Below are 24,239 nucleotides of genomic sequence, written 5' to 3' on the forward strand. Positions count from 1 at the left end.
ACACATTACTTGCAACGTGTGATAAGGCACTTCAGTGAAATGTTTTAATTTTTTATAATTTTCAAAAAATTATGATATGCCCATGTGTTCTGATGCAGTACTTGTAAGAATTATTATGGTTCTGAAATAAAATAGTCAATGTTGTTAATTTCCATTGTTTTATTCCTAGGCAGCTAGTCCATATTACAAATAAAGTTGAAATCCTCAAGTTAACAAAGTAATTTCCAAAACACAACAGATGTGGTGTTTCAACCAATTCTGTTAGCAAATGTGTGGGACAACATGACGAGCATCAACAAAATTGGCAAAACTGAAAAGGGAACATGAAAAAGCTAAAATTTTAAAAAAAATCTCACAATTGTTTTTGTAAGTCAGTATCAAACACTCTGTAAAAAAATAACTTCCAACACTTAAGTGCAGAGAGCCCAAGCGTTTGCATACAAAAACACTTTGGTTACCCTTAATTCAGTGACATATCAAGTAGAGGCAGGCACTGCTGCTTTTAGATCAAGTTTTAGAACAAGCACCATTTGACAATACTCTTTCAACCAATGTCCCTTTGATTGTATCATGGCAGAATAATGCTCCCTTGGGTGAAAGGCATCTTAAAGCAGCCTTTCCCAACTGGCACATTCACTATGTGTTGTACTTTGTGATCTCCCTAATCCTCTACTTACATGGCCATGTTAGCTGGCCTGAAGGCAACTGAGATCTAATACAGCCAGTAGGCATCGTGTTGGGGGGAGCTACTTTAGCCTGAAAGAGAGGCTTCTGTTAACTCATTTTAGGGTCCCAAACAAATAGTCCATGAAGATTTCAGGGCTCGGGACTAAGTAGGGAAGTCTGAGTAAAGAATACGCATATGGCCCTTGAGTTTTAAAGAAGAGAATATCTTTTCTTTGAATGATTCTTGTGTTAATTTGTACAGTAATTTATTATATTTTATTATGGAATCGTAGCCTCAAATGCTTCTGTTTTCTCAAGAGACAAGCCATTCCTAGTAACAGGAAAAGCAGAACATATTCTCCATTATAACCTCAAATAGGTTAGATTTACTTGATTGGATTGCAAAATATGTCAAGGACTTAATAGCACATTCTTTCCTAAAACAGCCACAATTTTCATTATATATATTGCACTTTGGGGGTATCCTGGATTTCCTCTAGCAAACTACGGGTATTGTAGAGTATCTCCTTAAACTTGGGATGAGGAATACAACATTGTATACATTTTAAGATCCCCCCCCACTCTTTTTTCTCTTCACTAAGGCATTTACTACAGCAGTGCATTCTTAAAACAGCCATTGGCAGGTATATACCTAGAAAAGTAGGATCTCAAATCCCAACTTCTCAAGTCATCTCTTGTATTCCGTAGTTAAACAAGTATAGTTGCAAGAAAGATCCATTCACAGTTATCCATCTTTGTGTTAACAGAGTTTGTTTAACTTACCACTATTTCTTTCAAATGACACAATTTACTATAGTCTGTCCATACTGAATTACATCATTATTTATATCCAAAAATTTTGATTTCTGTTGTATCACAATTCAAATGGGTGTGTGTTTAAGGAAAAGCTTTTGTACACTTGATAGAAACATTGTGTTCTATCTGAAAAGACATTGTTGAAACCTTCTGTCCATGTCTTCCACACATGAAAAGATCCCAATGTGTCTTAATCCAAAGTGGTCCACAATTCATTTCTTTGGAATGTCTAAGACTGGCTGTAGCTAGAATTCTGACTTCCATTTGGACCCTGGTCACTTTCACTGTTTGAAACAAATCAAGAAAGTATTACATTATATATTATTAAAATGATTGCAAACATTTGATTTTAAAATTAAGATAATCTTGATTGTCATTTTGTTTACTGTGAGCACACTGACATACATTAAAAATGATTTTTTGTTGCCTGCTCTCAAAGTATATGTCTACCCATATGCTTTATTAAGGAAACTAGTTCACTGTTGATACTATATGGAACAAAACTGACTGAATCTCAATTATCTGGTTCGGACACCATGAAGCCTCCTTCTAGATGGTAACAAGGAAAACAAGTCATGAAGAAGATGTGTAGGGTCCTTTGATGATTAATATGCAAGCAGATTTCAACCTTGCCAATGAAACTTCATCCTAATTTTCCCAAGTTGTAATGGCACAGGGCATTTCTTATCATATGGAATTACTTTAGTATTTAATATAATTTAATTTAAATAGGTAATATAATTTAAATCAGGGTAGTACAAATTTTTATTTTGATATTCAGGATTGCATAACATTTTGTTGTAATGTAACATAAAGAAGGATGAAATGGCCTTCAAGATCGTATTTGGGGTGACATCTTTCCTCATTTGGTCTGGCTGCTATTTTTAATTCAGCAATATCAATAACTGACTGCTGGTAGGGCTATGTATGCTTCAAAAATGATTTGAAAGTATGCTATAGAGTGGGGGTCTCCAAATTTAAGATTTAAAAAGCATAGCTGGCTGGGGATTTCTGGGAGACGAAATTCAGAAATTTGGCAAGTTTGGAGAACTCTGCTATACACCGTATTTTTCGGAGTATAAGATGCACCTTTTCACCTCAAAAAAGAGGGTGAAAATCTGGGTGTGTCTTATACACTGAATACAGCATTTTTGGCCTACTGAAACCCCGCTCCCTTTGCAAAAATGGATATGCAGAGAGTTTGGGAGGCTTGCAAAGTGCTCCTGAGGGCTGGGGAGGGCAAAAAAGAGCTAAAAAGCCCCCCAGCCCTCAGGAGCAGTTTGCAAGCCTCCCAAACTCTCTGCATATCCATTTTTGCAAAGGGAGTGGGGTTTCAGTAGGCCAAAAATGCTCCTGAGGGCTGGGGAGGGCAAAAAAGAGCTAAAAAGCCCCCCGGTCCTCAGGAGCACTCTAAAATTCTCCCAAAGCCTCTCCATACCCCCCTTAGTTTTGCAAAAAAGACCTGTTTTTGCTAGGTTTCCCCCCCCCCCAGCCCCCAGGAGCACTCTAAGAGTTTCCCAAAGCTCTGCATGCCCCCCCTTTTTTTTTTCAAAAAAGGCCCATTTTTTTTTAATTTACCTCTTCAAAATCATGGTGCGTCTTATACTCGGTTGCATCTTATAGTTCGAAAAATACAGTAGCTTCTGTATATTCAGTATACAGACTATTTTTAAAAAAACTTACAAATAAGCCATTGCTTTATAGAGTTTATTATAAATAAGCCATTGCTTTATAAAGTTAACCCATTAAAATGAATTTGACTGCTAAAGGAGATTCATTTTAATCTGACTCTCATTAACAGGATTCCCTGGAAAACGCTGGCTACTTATGTTCACTATGGAGAAGTACCGCCCTAACTCAAAGGCAAACTACTCTATTTTTGCCCAGGAAAAAAAAATATTTTGGCCTTCCAGAGTTGCAGAGTATTTGGGGGGGGGGAGTGGGGTGTTAAGCAGAATGGGTACAAAAGTCTAGTGAATAAATGGACCAACTACACACTGAGATGCATTTTCTCTATTAAACAGCAAGTCTACATCCAAGTCTAAAATTATTTTATCTATAAATGAATTCTTGTTTTACAGTGGCTCATCTATTCAAATGAAAATTTGAAAGCTTACCTATTTGGAGGCGGTTTGGGTTTAGGCATCTTGCTTAGAATTGTAGCCATTTCTTTCCTTTCATCAAAGTTTTTCCATTGTTCATATAATTTTAAAATGACCCTGATTATTTCTAAGATCTAAAGAAATAAGATGAAAAATAGTTATGTGCAGATCTATGGTGATTACAATAAGTATGTACTTCAACGTAAGATAGATTTGAAAATCTTCTGGAGTCAGGGAGTTTATCATGAAAACATTTTTCAGATCACTATTATTTTTATACTTTGAAGAAAAAAAAAGTGCAAACTATCCTCAAAACAACTTCCTACCTTAGTGCCCTAGTTTCTAAATCTTAAAATTCATTTTAGAAAGTTATTATTTTTATTTTGAATTAACATAGCTTTTTCTTGCGGTCTAATGTAAACTCATGATCTCACTCACCCATTCTTAAACCTATTATTTAGAGCAGGGGTGTCCAAACTTGGGAACTTTAAGACTTGTGGACTTCAACTCCCAGAATTCCCCAGCCAGCATGGCTGGCTGGGGAATTCTGGGAGTTGAAGTCCACAAGTCTTAAAGTTCCCAAGTTTGGATACCCCTGATTTAGAGGTTGGGTGCAAAGGCTCAGCAGTGAAAAATGCTGAGTTTATCAGCTGGAAAGCTGACAGTCTGGGTTTGAGCCCCGAGTGCCATGGAATCGGGGTGAGCTCCAATTCCTTGCCCCAGCTCTTGCTCACCTAGCAGTTTGAAAACATGCAAATATGAGTAGAAAAATGGGCTCCACTTTGGTGGGAAGGTAACAGCGTTCCAAAGACTTGGCATATAAACATGTTGGCTACATAACCATGAAACGGGTCTTTGGACATTGCGGGGGCCCTTGACCCAATAAGAATCTTTCATCTTACCCATTTTGTTCAATGGCATAATAATGTACCAATCCAGACAAGTTACTTTCGGTAAATCTGTAATTATTAAATAAAATATAACTACCTTCTCCATATCAACCGAGAGTTCAGCAAACCACTGTCTAGCATCCTTTTGCTGGACAACACAAGCCACATGTAGGCAAGCTGTAAAAAAAGCATATGGTTGAAAGGCAAAATTAAGACATAAAATTTCTGGTATAAGTGCTTATACATTATTAAATGAAAAACACAGTCAGAACACATTCTGTGTGCTACTGTCTCCCTCTCCAAACTGGATTTTCAATTATACCATTCTACAAATACAATTATTAATGCTCAATTAGGATGCATAGTTGAATAGTTTCCCAATTTACCATTACTTTATTGTATGTCTGGACAAAGTTCAGTTATAAAGTGAAAAATGAAATAGTTGAGGCTTTCATTATAACACCACAATTTCTATGAAAATGGCCATGAATGTAACTCTATCTTGAACCATTCCATTCATATAGTGATATGGTACACAATGTGTTACATACCTAGAGCTATCATGAAAGGAGGGTACAACAGACAAAGATCAGTTCTGTATGTGTCATTCACTATCCTCCTGCACAGACAAAAGCAACAGGTCAGCAAGTTTGTCATTCATGGCTCCACACGATAGAGTCAAAACAATATGAAACCGTGACATGAGCTTACTTTTACTTAAATACAGTATCTGATGTAATGAGTATAATCTGAACAGGAGGACATATTTCAATATATTTCATTTCTATGTCTTTTTCTATATGGAGCATTGGCATCATTCTTTCCCTCAAATAACAGAACTCTGCAGAGATATTAGGTGTATTCATCTTCTATGCAGTAAGGTAAGCTTCATCATGAGCTTTTCAGTTATAATATGTTCAGACTATAAGAATAAATAGTAGAAGATCTGATGGATTATCTTCATTCATGAAAAAATGATATTTCGGTCAACCCCACCCCCCCACCCCACCCCTTTCAAATCAATAAATTAAACTTTATGTTTTATGCATTTTCCAATAGATTCAGTGGATTAAGCAGATTCCCTAGGCAACAATTTTATTCAGGTCAATAATTTTCATATGTTTTCTATTTTGGCTAAAGGACTTTTTAAATACTCTTGTCTTCATTACCAAGCAAGAGGCAGCAGCATGTCTTCTTGGCCCATATCTTGTACATATTGAAGTAGAGGTCTATAGGGATGATAAACTATCAAACAGCAGTCCTAGGGGAATTGCATTTAAGAAAAATGTTAAAAGCATCATCATCATTCCACAATACTCAAGATGTTAAGTACTTCTCTGATGTTTATTGTGCCATCTATTACAAAGACAGTAGTTGGCTTCACAGAAATAATTCCTCTCTAGACTGACTGGCAGCTTACCAAATTCTATCTCCTTCTGAGACAGGAATGCTGACACATTTGCAGCACAGAGAGACCCGATTTGCCAACAACACCCTCACTGGAAATAAACACTGGCACTGTGCGCTCTATTACAGAATAACAATATACAAGAAGCTTTGTGAGGATCCTATTAATATATAAAGAGAATCTGAGTGGGGGAAAAACAGTATCAACCTTTAGTGGTTTCACTTATTTTGTAAATATAAAGTTTGGCTTGAGTAACATCAACAGAATAAGAGTTGGAAAGTACTACTAGTCCAACTCCCTGCTCAAGCAGGATACCCTATACCATTTCAGACAAATGGTTGTCAACTCCCTTCTTAAACACCTCCAGTGTTGGAGCACCCATATATAACTTCTGAATGCAAGTTATACCACTGATTAATTCTAGGTTGCTTCTCTGATTAGTTTCCATCGATTATTTCTTCCCCTGTCTTTAAGTGCTTTGGAGAATAGATTGACCACCCCCCTCTTTTTTCTGGCAGCCCCTTGGATATTGGGATACTTCTGTTATGTAACCCATAGTCTTTCTTTTCATTATACTAGGCCAGTGATGGTGAACCTTTTTTGGCTCGTGTGCCACAAGTGGGGGGAGCGCAGGGGGGTCGAGTGTGGGCGTGCCGCACCCATAATGCAACGCGCGACCCCCCCCAGTGCGCATGTGCTCAAAACACGCGATCCCCCCCATTTTTACATGGTTTTTTTTCCCTCCCCAGGCTCCAGGGGCTTTATGGGAGCCTGGGGAGGGCGAAAAGAGCCTCTCCCAACCCCCCGGAGGCCCTCCAGAGGCTTCAGGGACTGTCCAGAGGTTTCCCTGAAGCCTTCGGAGTGCTTAAAACCACCCTCCGAGCAAACCGGAAGTGACTTCCGGGTTGCTCGGAGTGTGGTTTTAAGCGCTCCGAAGGCATCAGGGAAGCCTCGGACGGTCCCTGATGCCTTCAGAGTGCTTAAAACCACCCTCCGAGCAAACCGGAAGTGACTTCCTGGTTGTTCGGAGGGTGGTTTTAAGCGCTCTGAAGGCATCAGGGAAACCTCGGACGATCCCTGAAGCCTTCGGAGCGCTTAAAATCATCCTCCGAGCAAACCGGAAGTGACTTCCGGGTTGCTCGGAGGGTGGTTTTAAGCGCTCCGAAGGCATCAGGGAAGCCTCGGACGGTCCCTGAAGCCTTCGGAACGCTTAAAACCACCCTCCGAGCAAACCGGAAGTGACTTCCGGGTTGTTCGGAGGGTGGTTTTAAGCGCTCCGAAGGCATCAGGGAAACCTCGGACGATCCCTGAAGCCTTCGGAGCGCTTAAAATCATCCTCCGAGCAAACCGGAAGTGACTTCCGGGTTGCTCGGAGGGTGGTTTTAAGTGTTCCGAAGGCTTCAGGGACGGCCCCTGAAGCCTCGGGGGGGGGGAGGTTCTTTTTGCCCTCCCCAGGCTCCTATAAAGCCTCTGGAGCCTGGGAAAGGCGAAAAATAGCTTTTAAAAAGGTGAACTCAGCTGGCCAGGGCGCGCATGCGCGCTGGCCAGCTGACAGGGCAGCACCTCGCGTGCCCTGACAAATGGCTCCGCGTGCCACTTGTGGCATGCGTGCCATAGGTTCGCCATCATGGTACTAGCCATACCTAATTCCAGCAGCCATTCTTCATGTTTTAGCCTCTAATCCCCTTATCATCTTCGTTGCTCTTCTCTGCACCCTTTCTAGAGTCTCAATATCTTTTTATATTGTGGAAACCAAAACTGGATGAAATAGTCCAAATATAGTTTAATCAAGGCATTATAAAGCGGTATTAACACTTCATGTGATCTTGACTATCCCTCTGTTAATGCACCCTAGGACTGTGTTGGCTTTTTTGCAGCAGCAGTACACTGCTGGCTCATATTCAAGTGATTGTCCACTAGGACTCCAAAATTCCTCTCAGGGTGGAGTATCCTTTGTAAGAGCTTTCCTATTTAAAACAAAAGGCAGGACACTTTCTTGTAAACAAATCTGTATGTTTATTGGCCCTCAAGCCAGCTATTTCAGGTGATACATTGGACACTTTTTTCTCATGCAATCTTAGATATATAAATTACTTCTCTTCTCAAAAACCTGGCACCAGTTCTTTCTACCTTCATGTATGGGATTCACATAAAAAATAGGAAATAGTACACCACTTTCTCAATCTATAGCTCTACATCCTTTCTCTGAGATTATTCTCCTAGACTTAGCCCATTACATCTCAAAATTCTTTCTTCCCAGTACAGGCACATGCAAAAAGTAGCAACATTACAGGAGATGATAGAATATTCCAAATATGATCAACATATAATTATGCATAGGAATTGTATTTCTACTATTTGTGTTACAACAGCAAGAGACCGGGATTGCCGCCACAAAGTGATGCAGTTGGTAAAGTACAACATCACATGACTACCCTGTTCAGTGATGACAATCCCAGGCAGTCCCAGTTGCCATTGTAACCCCAAAATTCCTCAATCATTAATAGGAAGATGCAAGAATCCCAGGTAAGAAGCATGAGGGTTCCAAGGGGGGATGGGAGGAAATTATAGTAGGACCTGGATAGGTCAGTACAGTCTGTGTCTGAATTGCGGGAGCCAGGGAAGGCCTGCACAAGCCATGCACAATTTGCAGGAGGCTGGAGGAGCTCCACATGGGTAGGGGTGTGCTAAAGATGGGAGAAAAAGCGGGTGTGACTTACCAAAGCAACTTTCAATTTTCCCTGCTGGCTTCCTCATAAACTTTGCTTGGGGTAGCCAGCAGGGAAGGTCACAAATGGTGATCACATGACCCCAACTCTCTGTGATGTTATAATGACACGCAAGGTAATCTAAGTGCCTGGATCACAATATGATGGGGAGGGGAATGTGCTGTGGTCTTCAGAACTTCAAGGAACCCATCATATGTCCATATTTTCAGTGTCACTGTAACTTTGAACAGTCACTGAATGGATATAATTCAAGGACTACCTATACAAGAGATCGAACAGAATGTACAAAGTAAATGAACATACCATTAACTCTAACAGATAAAATTCACATTCTAATATCTGTAAAGAACAAAAAATGTATGAATTAAATGGACAAAACGTATGTAACGTGCATCATAGATTATCCTGTTCTATGATCAACTGGATCAAAACTATTAAAATTCTAAACTTGGAAAACCATGGGAACGAAAACATATAGAGTTTTTTTGTCAGCAGCAATAACATTTGACATTTCCACTTCAATAAAGGAAACTCCTTTTTGAAAATACTGTATGTACAATTTTTATTCCAGCAAAATACCTCTTTTACAGAGGTCAACAGATTTATCATATTTTTTTTCGTTTTTCCAATCAAATTCATTCATTCAGTTTCTATAGTCGCCAACTCAACCAAGTGACTCTAGACTGCTTACAATTCTAAAATTATAAAATAATTTTAAAAAAACATTAAAACAAAAAACATTCGCAAAATAAATAATACAAACAGCAGGCACGAAGATTAATCAACTATTAGTAAAGCCAAGTAATGGGGCTCTTAAGCACATTCTCAGTCCCAACTTGCTATGGGTGCATAGCAAGTTTTTCAACTTCTGCAAAAACCTAACAGGATTGGGGCCATTCCAATCTCTGAGGGGAGAATATTCCATAAGGCAGGGAGTACAGCAGATAAAGCCCATCTTTTTGTTCCCGCCAGTCAACACTTTTTGGCTGACGGGCTCTGCAGTTTGTCTGTTGGATCAGACTGAATGGGTAGAAACTCTTGGAAAAAGATAGTCCGTCAGATAACCCAGCCACAAGTCACGTAGAGCTTTAAAGGGGACAACCAGCATCTTGAATTGCACCCGTAAACACGTCAGCAGCCAGTGCAGCTCACGGAGTAGTGGTGTTACATGTGCCATGCAGCCGGCATCATTTATTGCCATTCAGCCGCATTTTACACCATTTGAAGTTTCCGAATGCTCTTCAAGGGCAGCCCCACGTAGAGCATGTTAGTGGATAGTAATCTAGTTTAGGTTTTCCTCTTCTTCAAATCACACTCCCAGAGTCTTTCAGCCACAGCTGATGACACAATGCCAAAACCCTTTTTTAAAAACTTCAATTTTCTACTTTTTAAAAACAATTTAAAACAGTTGGGAGTATAGCAAAACATAAACTTCCTGTCACCGTCTGGAAACAATGCTTTGATATATTCTCAACATCCCCATTCTTCCACATACAGTAAAAATGTAAAAGTCTTTTCAAAATCATTTGCAGAGGAAGGGAAGTGCTAAGGCAAGGAATGTTTTCTTAAGAGTATACTTACATGGTTCATCCTATAAGGAAATTCTTTTGGAAAGGCATACGAAAACCTAGTTTTCACTGCAACGAAGAAAATTCAAGAATGCTTTTTAAAATAAAAGCAATTAAAATTAATTTAGCATACTGACTTCTCTCTCTACACCTTAATTTAATTAAAATATTAGATGCTGAATGCAGGGATTTTTTGAAAGCACAAAAGAACAAGAGTTAACTATTAAGCATATATATTTTTATATGTGATAGCAATATTTTATAGAAATTTACAATTCAAAATAGAGACAAAGCAAATATTTCTGTTTCAATATTTTGGAATATATATTAGAACCCGTTTACACAATGTTTATCAGTTTCTGCAAGTTTCAAATATTATCAAATGGGAAAGAAGCATTCATTCGTTTAGAAAAATTAAATACTATACCAACACAATCTTTTTTCTTCAATCATGTCTAGTTCTCTTGGAAACTGCTTGGGGAAATCCTTGCAGTTTTTTTGGCAAGATTTTTCAGAAGTTGTTTGCCACTGCCTCATTCCTAGGGTTGAGAGGGACTGGTTCACAGCCATGCAGCTGGTTTTCTAAACTTATGGTGTCCTGGTTTCTAGCCTGATGCCTTTAGCTACTACATCAAATGGCTCTCCCCAATACAATACTACCCAATAGTATTGTATTGTATCACACTTTATCATATTGTATCGTGCAATACAATAAGACAGAGCTTAATAGCTTTTAGTTTTTCATATACACACATACATACAGTATGTGCCATTCCATACGTCGGAATACGATAACTATAAGCAATATTTGATTTTAAAATTCCTTTGAAAGATGACAGCTTTACAAAAATTCCACTTACATACAGAAGTAGCAGCAGATATCAATCTTGTATTCGAAACCACACCAAATTCCTAGAACATCAAAAATAAAATAATGGTGGTAAGTACACAATTCCAGAAGCACCTACTAACAAAATATCAAACTTTAATTACTATGTCAGATTACGGGGGGAGGGGGAGGGGTGCTCTTAATCTGTGAGAAAAAAAGGGCATATTTTGTTGTAATTGGCAGCCTTGTAGAATCATCCAAGCCTCACTATGCCCAATTCCACAATACCCCATGTGAGCTGATGCAACACTTCTCTGCCTTTATGCCAATTTTTCTTGTTTACTCAAAATCACAGTATTTTGTGGATGCAAGGATTATATTACAATAAACACATTTTTGTCTGTGTGAAAAGAAAGCTATTTTCTTTCCTTTCATCAATTTCCATTGGCTACTTTACTACTGGCAGAAAGCCACTTTGATGTTAATCCCCCATAGATAAAAGGCAGGAAAACAACCTGCAAAGCAAGCACTGAAAGCCCAACTGATCAAGAGTCAGAAAAGATCAACTGACTGATATGACCAACAAAATGCTGTGGAGGCTGGAACAGGGGGAGGCCTAACAGAAAAATCCTATCATAAAAAGGATATTAAATGTGGCTAATTACAGCCTCTCCTCATTTAGCAACCATCCTGGTTGGTGACCATTCACAAATACGATGGTAATAAACAGTAATAAAAATTCATTTCCAAGCAATGCCTGGATTGACCACGAAATTTCATGCCCCTGACAACAAAAGCCTTCAGTGTGAATTAAGGTCAGAGAGCTGAGATTGTTAACTTGCAGTTAGAGTTTTAAGGAACATGCTTTTACTGTGAAGAAAACTATTTCAGAAAGCGATAGCTAGTTTAAGCAATCTCTACACCCTGTGAGGGTGGAAAAAGTAGGGAGGGTAAAAAAGAAACACATCTTTGCAGACACACTCTGCAGTGTGTGTGTGTGTGTGTGTGTGTGTGTGTGTGTTTGTGTGTCAGTTACATGTTCACTTTGTGACCATTTCACTTTGTCCAACAACAAAACATCTGGAAAGGATTACAGTTGCTAAATTTGATAGTGTGCTTATTAAGACGAGAGAATGCTAAAATGCCTACTTACCTCTACTTTGGATGCCAAAAATACACATGTGGGAGCCATTAGCACTGGATCAATACTTTTTAGGGAATACCTAAAAGTTATAATATATAGTTTTAAACAGAAGGGAAAATTACTAATCATACCACTTTTGAAAAGAGACCTTATATTCACAGAAAATATTTATATAGGGAAAATGAAACCGTATTGAGCTCATGATCTTACCTGGCATAGAACCTCTTGAAATAGACAGTAGCAGTGGCAATAACTTGTTGTCTTAGCTTCAAATGTTCACCTAATGCCTGAATAACTTAAAATAAAATTTTTAAAAATGAGTTAAATCAATAGTTCAGTTTTGTATTCTGCAACAATTATTGAAACTGAATCCCACAGAGTTGCAAATCTTTTTTGTAACGTTGTTACATTATGTCCTTATACTTTTTTTGGTACTGAAAGCCCATTCATAGGCCCATTTCCTAAAGGTGAAATAATATATTTTGTATTTTATTTTGTAGGTGAAGGTTGCAAATTGAGATTGTGACACAATAGATAATACTATAAAGCATTGAAATTGTAGTTAGAAAAACTAACATTAAATCACTGCTTGATATTTCTGATGCAAAGAACAATTCAAAGGAGACTGCACAGTTGGGATTAAATCTGATTCCTAAAATATATATAGTAAGATATGAAACTGAATAATGCCAGCATTTTTCTATGATTGGCTACTAAGCAGAGTTTGTTTAAATTCAGGCAGATGGTATTTCCAGCCCTTGTAGGTAATTCTGAGGCATTATTCAACTTCTCCAAAAATGACAAAACAGATGCAAGGCATATTGAGGTGTAATCTACATGTGGGAAAAAATAATTTAGTCTATTATCTGCAACTTCATGCAATTCTCAACTCACTCTTATCCAGAAACTTAGGAAGTTCACTCTGTGTGAAATGCAAAGCTTTCAGTTATCAGTTATCATACACAGCATCTAAATACTTTGCAAAAGAGATATTTGTCCAATGACTTAAGCTGCCAGTATCAACACAGTTATGGAGTTGGCAAGGGCAGCAGGTGCTTGAAATATGGCATATTTCATCTATGGAAAGGGACTAAGGTACCGGGGGAAGGTAGATCAGGAAAAAAAACTGTCAGCTGCTCCACACAAGCTCTATCTGCCAGTTGGCTAGAAAGCCACCATGGTGTCAGCTGTACAGGTAGCTCATTTGGCTTTCCAAGCAAAGGATATGTTCCAAGCACGTTGGAAGCATCCATCCAAAATACCAAGCAGAGGTAGAGGCACAGAATGACAAAACAAAACATAAGATGGTTACTTGATATTTTTCCAGAATCCTTCCATCCATTCATAATTTGAACATGGCAATGCTTTATCATATTCCTGCCATTTCCAAGATAATTCACACATCAATGCTCATTTTAAAGGTTGACAGCCAAGCAAGTCCTTTGTACACAAGGTGGTTAGCTAAATAATTTTTTTAGCTGGGATAAATCTGAAATGATCAGTGGAGGCAGGGATTTTATTTAAAGTACAGGATATTCAGGAAACCAATAGAACGCTTGGGCAACAGAATTCTAATAGCATTGTCCATATATCAGTACTCTTTCATTGCTTACATTTTTAATAGTTTCTAAGATTCTACAAATGTGAACCATTTTAAATACAAAATAACTATTTGATTTTAAGAAAGCAACTATAATTTCCCCCATCTCACCTTGCCAGCTCCAACACAGAAGATACTGATTCTGACTGTAACAAGTAACTTTGACTATTCAGACACATTATGAAAAGTCCAATTGTGAATATATATGCATATTTTAAAATATTACTGCCATACTCCCTGTAAGGAAATAAGGTGTACACACAGTTTGTACATGCATTGCTTGATGAATGCAAATAACTCTATATTAAGAAGACAGATGTGCAGCTTCTTTGAGCTTTAATTATTCATACTTAACTTCCTTTATTAGGAAGTTTTATAAAATTTAGTACTTTGATTTATAAATATGAAAGCTGTACTTTAGCTGTAGGATTGAGCCAAAATATATTCTAACATTTTAATGATTTTAAATATTTAAGCATGATTTCCTCTCTTATTTTAATTAATTTTTTTTTTAATTTAATGCTTCTAGACCGCCCCCTCTCCCGAAAGGGACTCGGGGCGGTGTACAGTTCATACAAAATATAACAAGATACAATAAAATTAAATATGTACAGTTGACAGTTGACATGGAGGAGGTTAAAATGCCGTTAAAAGAACTATACAAAGCAGATATAAAATAAATTCAAACCCCTAAAAACAAATACAGTAAATTAAAAAACCCCTAAAATAACCAGATATAGTACGTTTGCCAGGAGGGACAGTTGAATTATGCCAGGCCTGCTAATCGGAACAGGTGAGTCTTCAGTTTTTGCCGGAAGGAGCGGAGGTCAGAAGTGGTTCTAATGTCGGGGGGGAGGTCATTCCAGAGAGTTGGGCCCATCACAGAGAAGGCCCTACTCCTCGGTGTCGCCCGCCGGCATTGTCCAGTGGATGGCACCAGGAGAAGTCCCTCCCTGTGTGAGCGTATTGGCCGCAGGGATGTATGTGGGAGGATGCGATCCCGCAAGTAACTAGGTCCCGTGCCATGGAGCGCTTTAAAGATGGTAATCAGCACCTTGAAACGCACCCGGAAAACCACAGGTAGCCAATGCAGCTCGCGCAGGAGAGGTGTTACGTGGGAGTACCTCGTACTCCCCATCACAGCCCGCGCGGCTGCATTCTGAACTAACTGCAGTCTCCGGGTGCGTCCCAAGGGCAGCCCCATGTAGAGAGCGTTGCATTAATCCAGGCGGGACGTCACCAGCGCATGAGTGACCGTGCGTAGGGCATCCCGGTCCAGTAGGGGGCGCAATTGGCGCACCAGGCGAACCTGGTGGAACGCCCCCCTTGCCACGGCCGCCACATGGTCATCCATTGACAGCCGGGCATCAAGGAGGACGCCCAAATTGCGCGTCCGTTCCACAGGGGGCAATTGCTCGCCCCCTATGGCCAGCGATGGAATCAGCTGGCTGAATCGAGGTGCCGGTAGCCACAGCCACTCAGTCTTGGAGGGGTTGAGTTTAAGTCTGTTGTCCCCCATCCAGACCCCGACGGCCTCCAAACACCGGGACATCACTTCGACAGCCTCGTTGGGGTGGTTTGGAGTTGAAATATACAGCTGAGTATCATCAGCGTAGAGGTGATACTCAACCCCAAAACCACGGATGATCTCACCTTCCCTGCACATGAATTTTATATTTATATAAAATAAAGTTTCAATGACACCCAAGTACTGTATTAAAATGCAGGCTTAAATTGTATTTATCAATCTTTTCTACTATTGGCTCTGACTGGAATATAATGACATCCTTGAATTTCAATACAAAATAACTACAGAAATTAATCATTTTAGAAATTTATTTTGCTTTTCCAAAACCTCAATTGCCATTTTGGTTTCCCATCATTTTGATAAAGAATACCAAAATCTTAGAATAAAAGTTAGGCCTAAGACCATTTCAAGCGAATTAAAACTCTCCACAACAAGGAAAGACCTATATATGAAAGGGATCACTCATGGTTTAGAATTGTAATGTTCCAAAAATAAAATATATCTCTAACTTTAGAAAAAAATGTTGATCAATGTTATATTTAAACCAAGTAAGAGTCTAATAGGAGCATGTTCAAAGGCCTTGGCAACATGTGCTTCTTCTAAAAATCAATGTTAAATCATTGTATTTTAAAAAATAAGGACAATCTCACTCATCTACCCCATCTCTCTCACACACATATGCATACACACAGAATATATCAATGATTCATTGACATCATTTTTACCATTTGTAAAAAATATCTGTAATTTCCAATATTCTTCTTCTGCTAAAAATTTTAAGTCTTTTTGGCGTTCCTTCAGTAGATCTTGTTTATCCAAAATCCATTGTAAACTACAAAGAAAGAAAGAGATCACTTTTAGATATTTGTAACACAGAAATTGTAAACACAGAAAAAAGAAAACACTTTTTATCCTTTATTATACGGCCTGATGTCAAAGATACATATTCAGTCAAAAGTATTCAGAATTCATTTTTTTCTTCCAATGCTGCTTATATTTCCCCAATGTTTGCTGCCACCAGAATTTGAGAGCTCCATAACAGGCCAGCAACAAAATTCTGGCAAATAAGAAACTACTATCAGACTTTGGGGATCATTTCAAACTAAAAACATTTTATATGTGATCTTCTATAATCCAAAGATTATAATCAATCTCTGTCAATAGTGAATTTGTTCTAATATTTTTCCCTTTTCTGATAATTTGTTATTGTATTTAAATATATGATGTGAGAAGTAGGATGACTTAATAGATGTCCAAATAGAGTTCAGATCTACCCTCAAATACAGGATGACTTTGAACTACTTGCATACATGCAAACACTCACTCACTCACAACAGTCCAGGATAGTTGTTGACGAGGTAAAATGAAAGGAGAACCTTGTATAAATTGTCTTGACCTCTTAAAGGCAGTATATAAGACTAATACATAACAATAATTAATTTATGTTGCCTCAGGAATTTTAGATAGTTCTAAATGCTCTAATTTATTTTGTTTATATTTCATATTTCTTGACCACCCATCTCCACAGACAAATTGCATACAAATGTTGTATAAACCCCACTTTCTATCTCTAACTCTTTTACAAATAACATTTTGTAATACTATGAGTTTGAGTTATATGGCTATATATATTTTAGGTATATTCATTCTAGGTATATTTGTCTTCCTAGTACAGAAAAATTAGCATTTAAAACACATTTAAGTTATATTTTGATAGAACACTTTCAGATGTTCTCCATGAATCTTGGTTTCTTTAGAAATAGTGGTTGCAAATTATACTCAAGCAGCAAAAAAAAAAAAAAAAAAAAGAATCTTACCGCCATAGCAAATACCACTAAAGATTTTCCCCTATGATAGGATTCCAATTTATGTTACTCAGAAATAACATTGCATCAAAAATATTTGAATTATAATCATGTGATTACTGTATGCCATTCATGACATTCTTCAGTTTCATAGTACAATATTACAATTTAATCACCTTAACATAATGTGCTATGCATGTGAATTAGAACAATATTCATTTGTGCAAAAGTATTTAAATAACGGTGAACTATTTTGGAAAGAATCATACACATGCCAATACTTTCCTCATGTTAAACCCAGTGTTATCAGAATACTTGTTTTTCATTTTATCTGCTTCCATATGAGTTTAACAAGTACATCTTTGTTTTGTACAAAAGTTATAAGAACCAAAGAAAATGTTAAAGATATTACATAAAAGCAGGTTAGGGTGTAGAACCACATTGCTACATTGAAGGGGAAATCAATATTTGTAGTAACACAAAACCATTGGGATGGGGAGTGGAGGGTCTACAGAAACCTGTACTATATGCAGCTTGCAGTATGTATTTTTACTTTGTCAAAGTACTTGCACTTATAAGGACTTGTCACTGTAAGTATCACAGAACGTTCAATGTAAATAAAATATGTTCAAGCTGGAAAAAAAACCTCAGCTTTTCTTTATACACACACATCCAGGGTTTTTTTTGTTAGAATTGATTAAAAAAAAGTTGTCTTGTTAGAAAGAACCCATATTCTAAACATAACACGTTTGTATGTATATATAATTACACACACATAGGGATGTGTGTGTGTATATATACATTATGTTTATAACATGGGTTATTTCCAACAACACTAGACAGACAGACAGACAGACATTAAAAAAATTGAAAGTCAATCTGCACAGGCATTTCTCTCCCAGGCATACAGCAACATCCCACTACACTGAGAGCCGTCCCACCCTCTGCACTGAGAAAACAACTTCCTAGAGAGAAAACACTGAGAAAGCCTCTTACACTCTCCGCAATTGCCCGGCCCCGGGCGCCTGCATTTCCTTCCCTCCCTCCCTTCTCCCCAGAACCTTCAGACTGCAAGGACAACTCACTAATGCGAACTCTGCCAGAAATTTCCTGCCATGTAGAGGGGTCAAGGTGGGAACGCTTTTTCTTTCCTGCTTGCCGGTAGCCAGAGCAAACCCTTCTTTTCTTCCTCCCCTTCTTCTTCTTTCCTCTACCCTCACCTTCCAGGAACAGGAAGAGGAACAGCTTTAGCAGCAGGAAGGAGTCTGCAAACACAGCAGCACCCATACGAGCGGCGACCTCACTCCCTGCTCTGTGCTCTTTCTCTCTTCGTCCGGCGGCTCGTCGCTTGCCAGCCGCCCAGTTCCGCGGCAGACAAGTTCCGCTTGCGGAAATGATAAATTAGCCCACTGGGCTCTTTTTGCTTATCCGTGAAATTGAACGTTACGTGTTACATGGAGGCTTTATCATATTTCTTTATTCTAAATGATGACATCTGCCTTATAAACACATACTCACTGAATACGATAATTCATTTCATTTTCTTTCAATATCAAATATCTAAGCAATGTGATTGCTACATTAAATTTAATCCTAAAATGGAAGTTTGCTCCATTAAAGAAAAAATAACCTCCCTCAAGTCAAACTGATGACTACGTGACTACGTGTTACTGGATGTTTTTTTTAATAGCCATGCCGAATTGTTTCATCTTTGCCATCTACTCATTTTAAAACTTCTCTATCTTTCAACCCTGGTTTTTCCTCACTCTCAGATCTAAGTTTAACCTCATCTGAGCTGTTTAGGATTAGCCAAGGGCATCCAGTATGTTACCTCCTGAGATGTTCATTGTTTTCAAGAACCCAAACATTTCCACTACCTTTATTTCATTCACAAATGTTTTGTATTATCATCTTAAAAATGTTCATTTGTGTCACTAATCCTTGCCTGTTTTGGAATCCCCCTCCCCAATATCACTGTAATTTACCAACCAGAAAAAAAACAGAGATGCAATCCACAGGTGGTATAGCTGAAGTCCCAGATAGCCTTGTGTCTTGTGACAAGACTTTGTGACTAACAACAACAAAAACAACAGCCCCCTCTAAGCAGTTTACAGAGTCAGCATATTGCCCTCAACAATTTGGGTCCTCATTTTACCCACCTCTGAACGATGGAAGGCTGAGTCAACCTTGAGCCTGGTGAGATTCGAACTACCAAATTGCAGGCAGATGGCAGTCAGCAGAAATACCCTGCAGTACTGCACTCTAACCAGAGGTGGGTTCCTACCGGTTCAGCCTGGTTCAGCTGAACCGGTAGTGGTATGGCGGCCTGGGTCGCTGGAACCAGCAGTGACACAGGCCTGCCACGCCCCCGAACCAGTTCCCCGGTTGGTGCCGTTGGCCCAGCCATCTTATTTTTAAGTTCTGCGCATGCACAGAACAATTTTAATTGATCTGGGCATGCACATGCAACGTGCAAAGCACGCACATGAGCGAACCAGCAGTAAAGCCGGCCAGAATCCAACCCCATGGCTCAATAGATTCAAACTGCTCCCAGATAATCTCACAAGGATTTACTGAACCCCCATCCAACTCTGATCAACTGTAGATGATTTTATCCTCCAGATGCCTTGCAAATACATAACTGTGGACTCGTAACTGATCTTCTACCCCAACTTTCCCAAACAAAGATTTGACTTAAATAGTTTGCTGGATGATAATCAGGATGGGATAAGACCGGAGAAGTATTGACACCTCAGAGCTATTACTGCTGTTGAAAGAAATGTCCTTCTGGGTTTGGCTCCAAGTGGGGAAAAAGACACTGGAGACATGGAGGCTGCTTGGAAAGATGGTTTAATGGTGGACAGGACCCCACGGCTTGAGTCCTGATCAGAAAAGGTGATCACATGTTTCAATGTTGGTGGAGAAGAAGAGAAGGAAGGGCTATGCTGAAAGTCCCTGGCTTTATGCCCTCTCTGGCCTTTGATCTTGAGCTTGTATTCTGATTGGTTGTCAGACTCCCATGGAGCCATGCAGGGGCAACTCTCTAGTCTGCGTTTTGAATCCAGGTTTAGTTGAGTTCTCAGATGCCATGTGGTGAGTGGGTGAAGGCTAGTCATGCCTTAATCCCATCACTCTGGAGCTGAAGGGGAGAACTCTTTATTATGTAAAGTGGACTAGCTCAGGCTTTAACGGCTCATTGACAAAGGGGGGTGAGCAGGAAGCTGCAAGGAGCCATTCTGTCTTTAAAATATGTTTCTTCCTTTTCACATCCAGAGAAATAATCTGCCATTTCCATATTTCTAGGATATTTCATTTTTCTGAGAGAGGGCTGGGTGATAACTTCCTACACTGCCACCATGGAAGCTTAATTCCAAGCTTGTATTCCAGTTTGGTCATATTTGCTCTTTGCTACTTGCCAGTGTCACTCCAAGCACTCCAAGCCATGAACTCAAAAGGTATCTCTTCATCTTCCAGAATTCTTCAGTATACCAATGAGTCTCCCCAGATCCACATTCAGGGAGAGGCTTTCCGGTGCAACCCTGTCAATCTTCATTACTCTAGGAGTCTACTGGAGCCTTGATAGAGCTGCACACCAAAACCCTGGGAAATGCTCCATTCTCAGATGACAGTTTATCTCTTCCAAGACAAAAAAAAACCTAGATCAAACTAACATTTGAGTATGACCTGGGATAAGCCTGTGCTTGTCATGGCTGTTAGATATTAGCATATATTGAGGCAAGTCTCCTCTCTGGTCCGCTGCTACAACGGGAAACAGGTATCGTTCTGATTGGTCGAGGGGCGTACCCGATCCCTATAAAAGGGGAACCCTCCGACCACAGAGCAAGCTGGATCACTACTAGTATTAATAAAGAGCTGATAAGTCACTTCGTGTCCGCAGTCTGTCTCTCGTTGCCCAGATCTAACATTGGCGACGAAGGTGGGATCGAGAGGCAGATAGGACGAAGAACGCTACTCCAGAATCTCCGGATTCGATCCAGCCCAGGAATTCGGCAGAAATTCCGGCAGCCATCTCAGGTCACCGCAGCGCGGCAAATTCAAACAAGAGAAGATGGCGATGCACACTCCCCCCGCTCCATTCGACCCAGCGAACGACGAGTGGGAAGCCTTCATGATTCGATTCGAGTGTTTTCTCGAAGCGAACGAATACATGGGGATCACCGACGCCCGGAAGAAAAACATCTTCCTCGGCTACTGCGGAAAAGAAGTCTTCAACACGGCCAGAGACCTCACCGCGCCTACTCCAATACAGGCAGTATCGTGGATGGCGTTGCAACAGGCTCTACAAACTCATTACGCGCCAAAACCTTCCCGCCATGTTTGCCGCAAGGAATTCAACACGCGGAACCAGATGGCGGGAGAATCCATCAATCAATATGTTGCAGCCCTGCGTAAAGCAGCAACTCACTGCGAGTTCAGGGATCTGGACGAGCACATCTTAGCGCAGCTCATCTGTGGGTTAAGAGACATTTCACTACAAAAGAAGCTGTTGGCAAACCCGAATTTAACCCTACAGATAGCGCTAAACGAAGCAAGAGCGTCAGAGTCAGCAGAGAAATCATCGGTAACCATACAACGAGGTTTCAGCGTAAACCAGCCAGCACCAAGGCAGACCAGAGTGCACAACGAGGACACAAGCCCCGACTACGAGGATCCCGAGTTCGAGGACAGTCACCTGATGCGGAGCAGTCACGTGAGGCCTGGGGGGAGACCCGGATCCCGCTTGCCGCCCTGCGCAAGTTGCGGAGGGAATCACCCCAGGTCTACCTGTAGGTTCAGGAACGTTGTTTGTTCACACTGCAACAAATTTGGGCACATCGCACGAGTGTGCCGGAGCGAAGTCCCTGCCTCACGGCAGCCACCCATGTACCGCCAACAGAAGCCCAACCCAGGGGCTTGGCGAAATCAAAAAGGGCGCCCAGAGAGAAATCCACAAGTGTTTACCCAGAGAGAAAATGCACAAAGAGCTGAGCGAGCGTATTCCCAGAGAGATTACACACAAGGAGCTGAGCGAGCGTATCCCCAGAGAGACTACACGCAAAGAGCTGAGAGAGCGTTCTATCAAGACGCTCAACGAGAGTATTTTCAGGATATAGATGGTGAGATAGAGTTGACCCAGAGAGAGGAGTTGCGAACGTATCTCACCACGATAAATCAGGTCCGCCCCAAGCGGCCCAAAAGGCTGAGAGTCACAGTCCTTTTGGAGGGCTCACCTTGCGAGCTAGAAGTTGACACAGGATCAACCCTGACGATCATTTCATGGGCATCCATGAAACAGGCTATCCCTAGCCTCAGAAAGAGCCAACTACGCGCTCTAGACGTCCTGCTACGAGACTACCAGGGGAACCAAGTCCCCATCGTGGGCCAAGGCACATTCCAGATCCGTTTCAAGGACATCGTAGCCCAGCTGCCCGTGACCATCGCCAGCGCGCCATTACAGAACCTTCTGGGGCTTGATTGGTTTGAAGCCCTGGGGTTAGAAGTCACCGGAATCAACGCTGTGGAAAACAGCAGCGCTGAACAGATTTTTAAGGAGTTCGAGGATGTGTTCAGCTCCGGTCTTGGTAAGTATGTGGGTAAACCGATATCATTCAATTTAGACCCCAAAGTGGCGCCAATCCGACTTAAACCGAGACGAGTGCCTTTTGCACTCCGCCCAAAAATAGATAAGGAAATAGATAAGTTAGTGGAGCAAGGAATCCTTGAGCCGGTGGATCACGCACGCTGGGAAACACCCATCGTGACCCCAGTCAAACCAGACGGGTCAGTCCGCATCTGCGCGGACTATAAATGCACAATTAATGTCGCGCTACAACAGAGCGCATATCCTGTGCCTGTAGTACAGCACTTATTGCACTCGTTGGGGCCAGGAAAGGTATTTGCTAAATTAGACATGGCACAAGCTTACCAGCAACTGCCAGTTGATAGCGCCACAGCGGAGGCCCAAACTATAGTGACGCATAGAGGAGCATTCAAATACAACCGGCTACAATTCGGTGTGAGTATTGCCCCAGGATTGTTCCAGAGCGTCATGGAACGACTTTTGCAAGGGATACCGGGAGTCGTCCCCTATTTTGACGACATCTTGGTGTCCGCTGCAAACGAGGAGCAATTAAATAAAAGAGTCAGAACTGTTTTGGCCAGAATCAGAGAAAAGGGTCTCCGCCTCAAAAAGGAAAAATGCCAAATTAACGTGCCTAGCGTAGAATTCCTGGGTTATAGAATCGATGGTCAGGGAATACACCCCACTTCAAAGAAAATTAAGGCGATCCAGGACGCCCCCACACCACGGAATCAGACCGAGTTGCAGGCCTTCCTCGGACTACTTAACTTCTACAGCGTTTTTCTGAGGCAGAAGGCGACCGTTGCTGAGCCACTACACCGTCTACTACAGAGGAACGCACCATGGAAATGGGGACGATCCGAAGCTGCAGCTTTCGCCGGGGTAAAGCGCCTGCTCACCACTGACTCACTGCTTGTCCAATACAGCCAGACCCTACCGCTGGTATTGACCTGCGACGCATCACCCTTCGGAGTTGGAGCAGTCCTCAGCCACAGGATGCCCGACGGAAAAGAAGCACCCATCGCCTTCTACTCCAGGACTCTTTCATCGGCCGAAAGGAATTACAGCCAAATGGACAGGGAAGCGCTGGCTGCTGTAGCTGGAGTAAAACGTTTCCACGAATACCTCTACGGCCGCGATTTTGAACTGATTACGGATCACAAACCGCTGTTGGGACTTTTGGCGGGAAACCGCCCCACTCCGGTCTCCCTTTCTCCACGCATGACCAGGTGGACTGTTTTCCTGGCTGCGTACTCATACAAATTGATTCATCGACCGGGCTCCACTCTCGGACACGCAGACGCACTCAGCCGTTGCCCATTACCTGACATTCTGCCAGACCCCACTCCAGAAGTACCGGTATTGCTCATTGACTGTTTGGACTCTGGACCGGTTTCTTCATACGACGTTGCAAGGTTCTCCTCTAAAGACAATTTAATAAAGCAAGTTCAAACTTGGGTTTGGAGGGGGTGGCCGAAGGGAAACGTGGGCCCGGAATTCAAAGTGTTTTGGTCAAAACGGGACAAACTCTCAGTGTTACAAGGTTGCTTATTGTGGGGGGATCGAGTTGTTA

At 40.8% G+C, this 24,239-nt stretch overlaps 1 protein-coding gene across 1 annotated transcript; it reads right to left on the reverse strand.

Moving 5' to 3' along the window:
* Positions 1–141: 141 nt before the first annotated feature.
* On the reverse strand, positions 142–18,378 carry CCNC (cyclin C). Its single transcript, XM_081941036.1, has 12 exons — positions 18,171–18,378; positions 16,006–16,112; positions 12,363–12,447; positions 12,162–12,231; positions 11,040–11,091; positions 10,193–10,248; positions 8,915–8,950; positions 5,644–5,735; positions 5,026–5,093; positions 4,572–4,651; positions 3,600–3,718; positions 142–1,766 (listed from the first exon to the last, which is right to left on the reverse strand). Exons 1-12 carry the CDS (start codon positions 18,200–18,202, stop codon positions 1,712–1,714), a joined length of 852 nt encoding a protein of 283 aa, XP_081797162.1. The 5' UTR covers positions 18,203–18,378; the 3' UTR covers positions 142–1,711.
* Positions 18,379–24,239: the final 5,861 nt, after the last annotated feature.

This window comes from Natrix helvetica, assembly GCF_964273705.1.
Source record: "Natrix helvetica genome assembly, chromosome: 2".
NCBI classification, from domain to species: domain Eukaryota; kingdom Metazoa; phylum Chordata; class Lepidosauria; order Squamata; family Natricidae; genus Natrix; species Natrix helvetica.

Excerpts from the sequence above, each read along its gene's own strand:
- CCNC (XM_081941036.1), bottom strand. The coding sequence starts at position 18,202 with ATGGCAGGAAATTTCTGGCAGAGTTCGCATTA. Across the intron at positions 16,113-18,170 it reads TTCTGGCAGAGTTCGCATTA|TTTACAATGGATTTTGGATA; the intron begins GTGAGTTGTCCT and ends CTTTCTTTGTAG. Across the intron at positions 8,951-10,192 it reads TTCCTTATAGGATGAACCAT|ATATTAGAATGTGAATTTTA; the intron begins GTAAGTATACTC and ends TGTTCTTTACAG.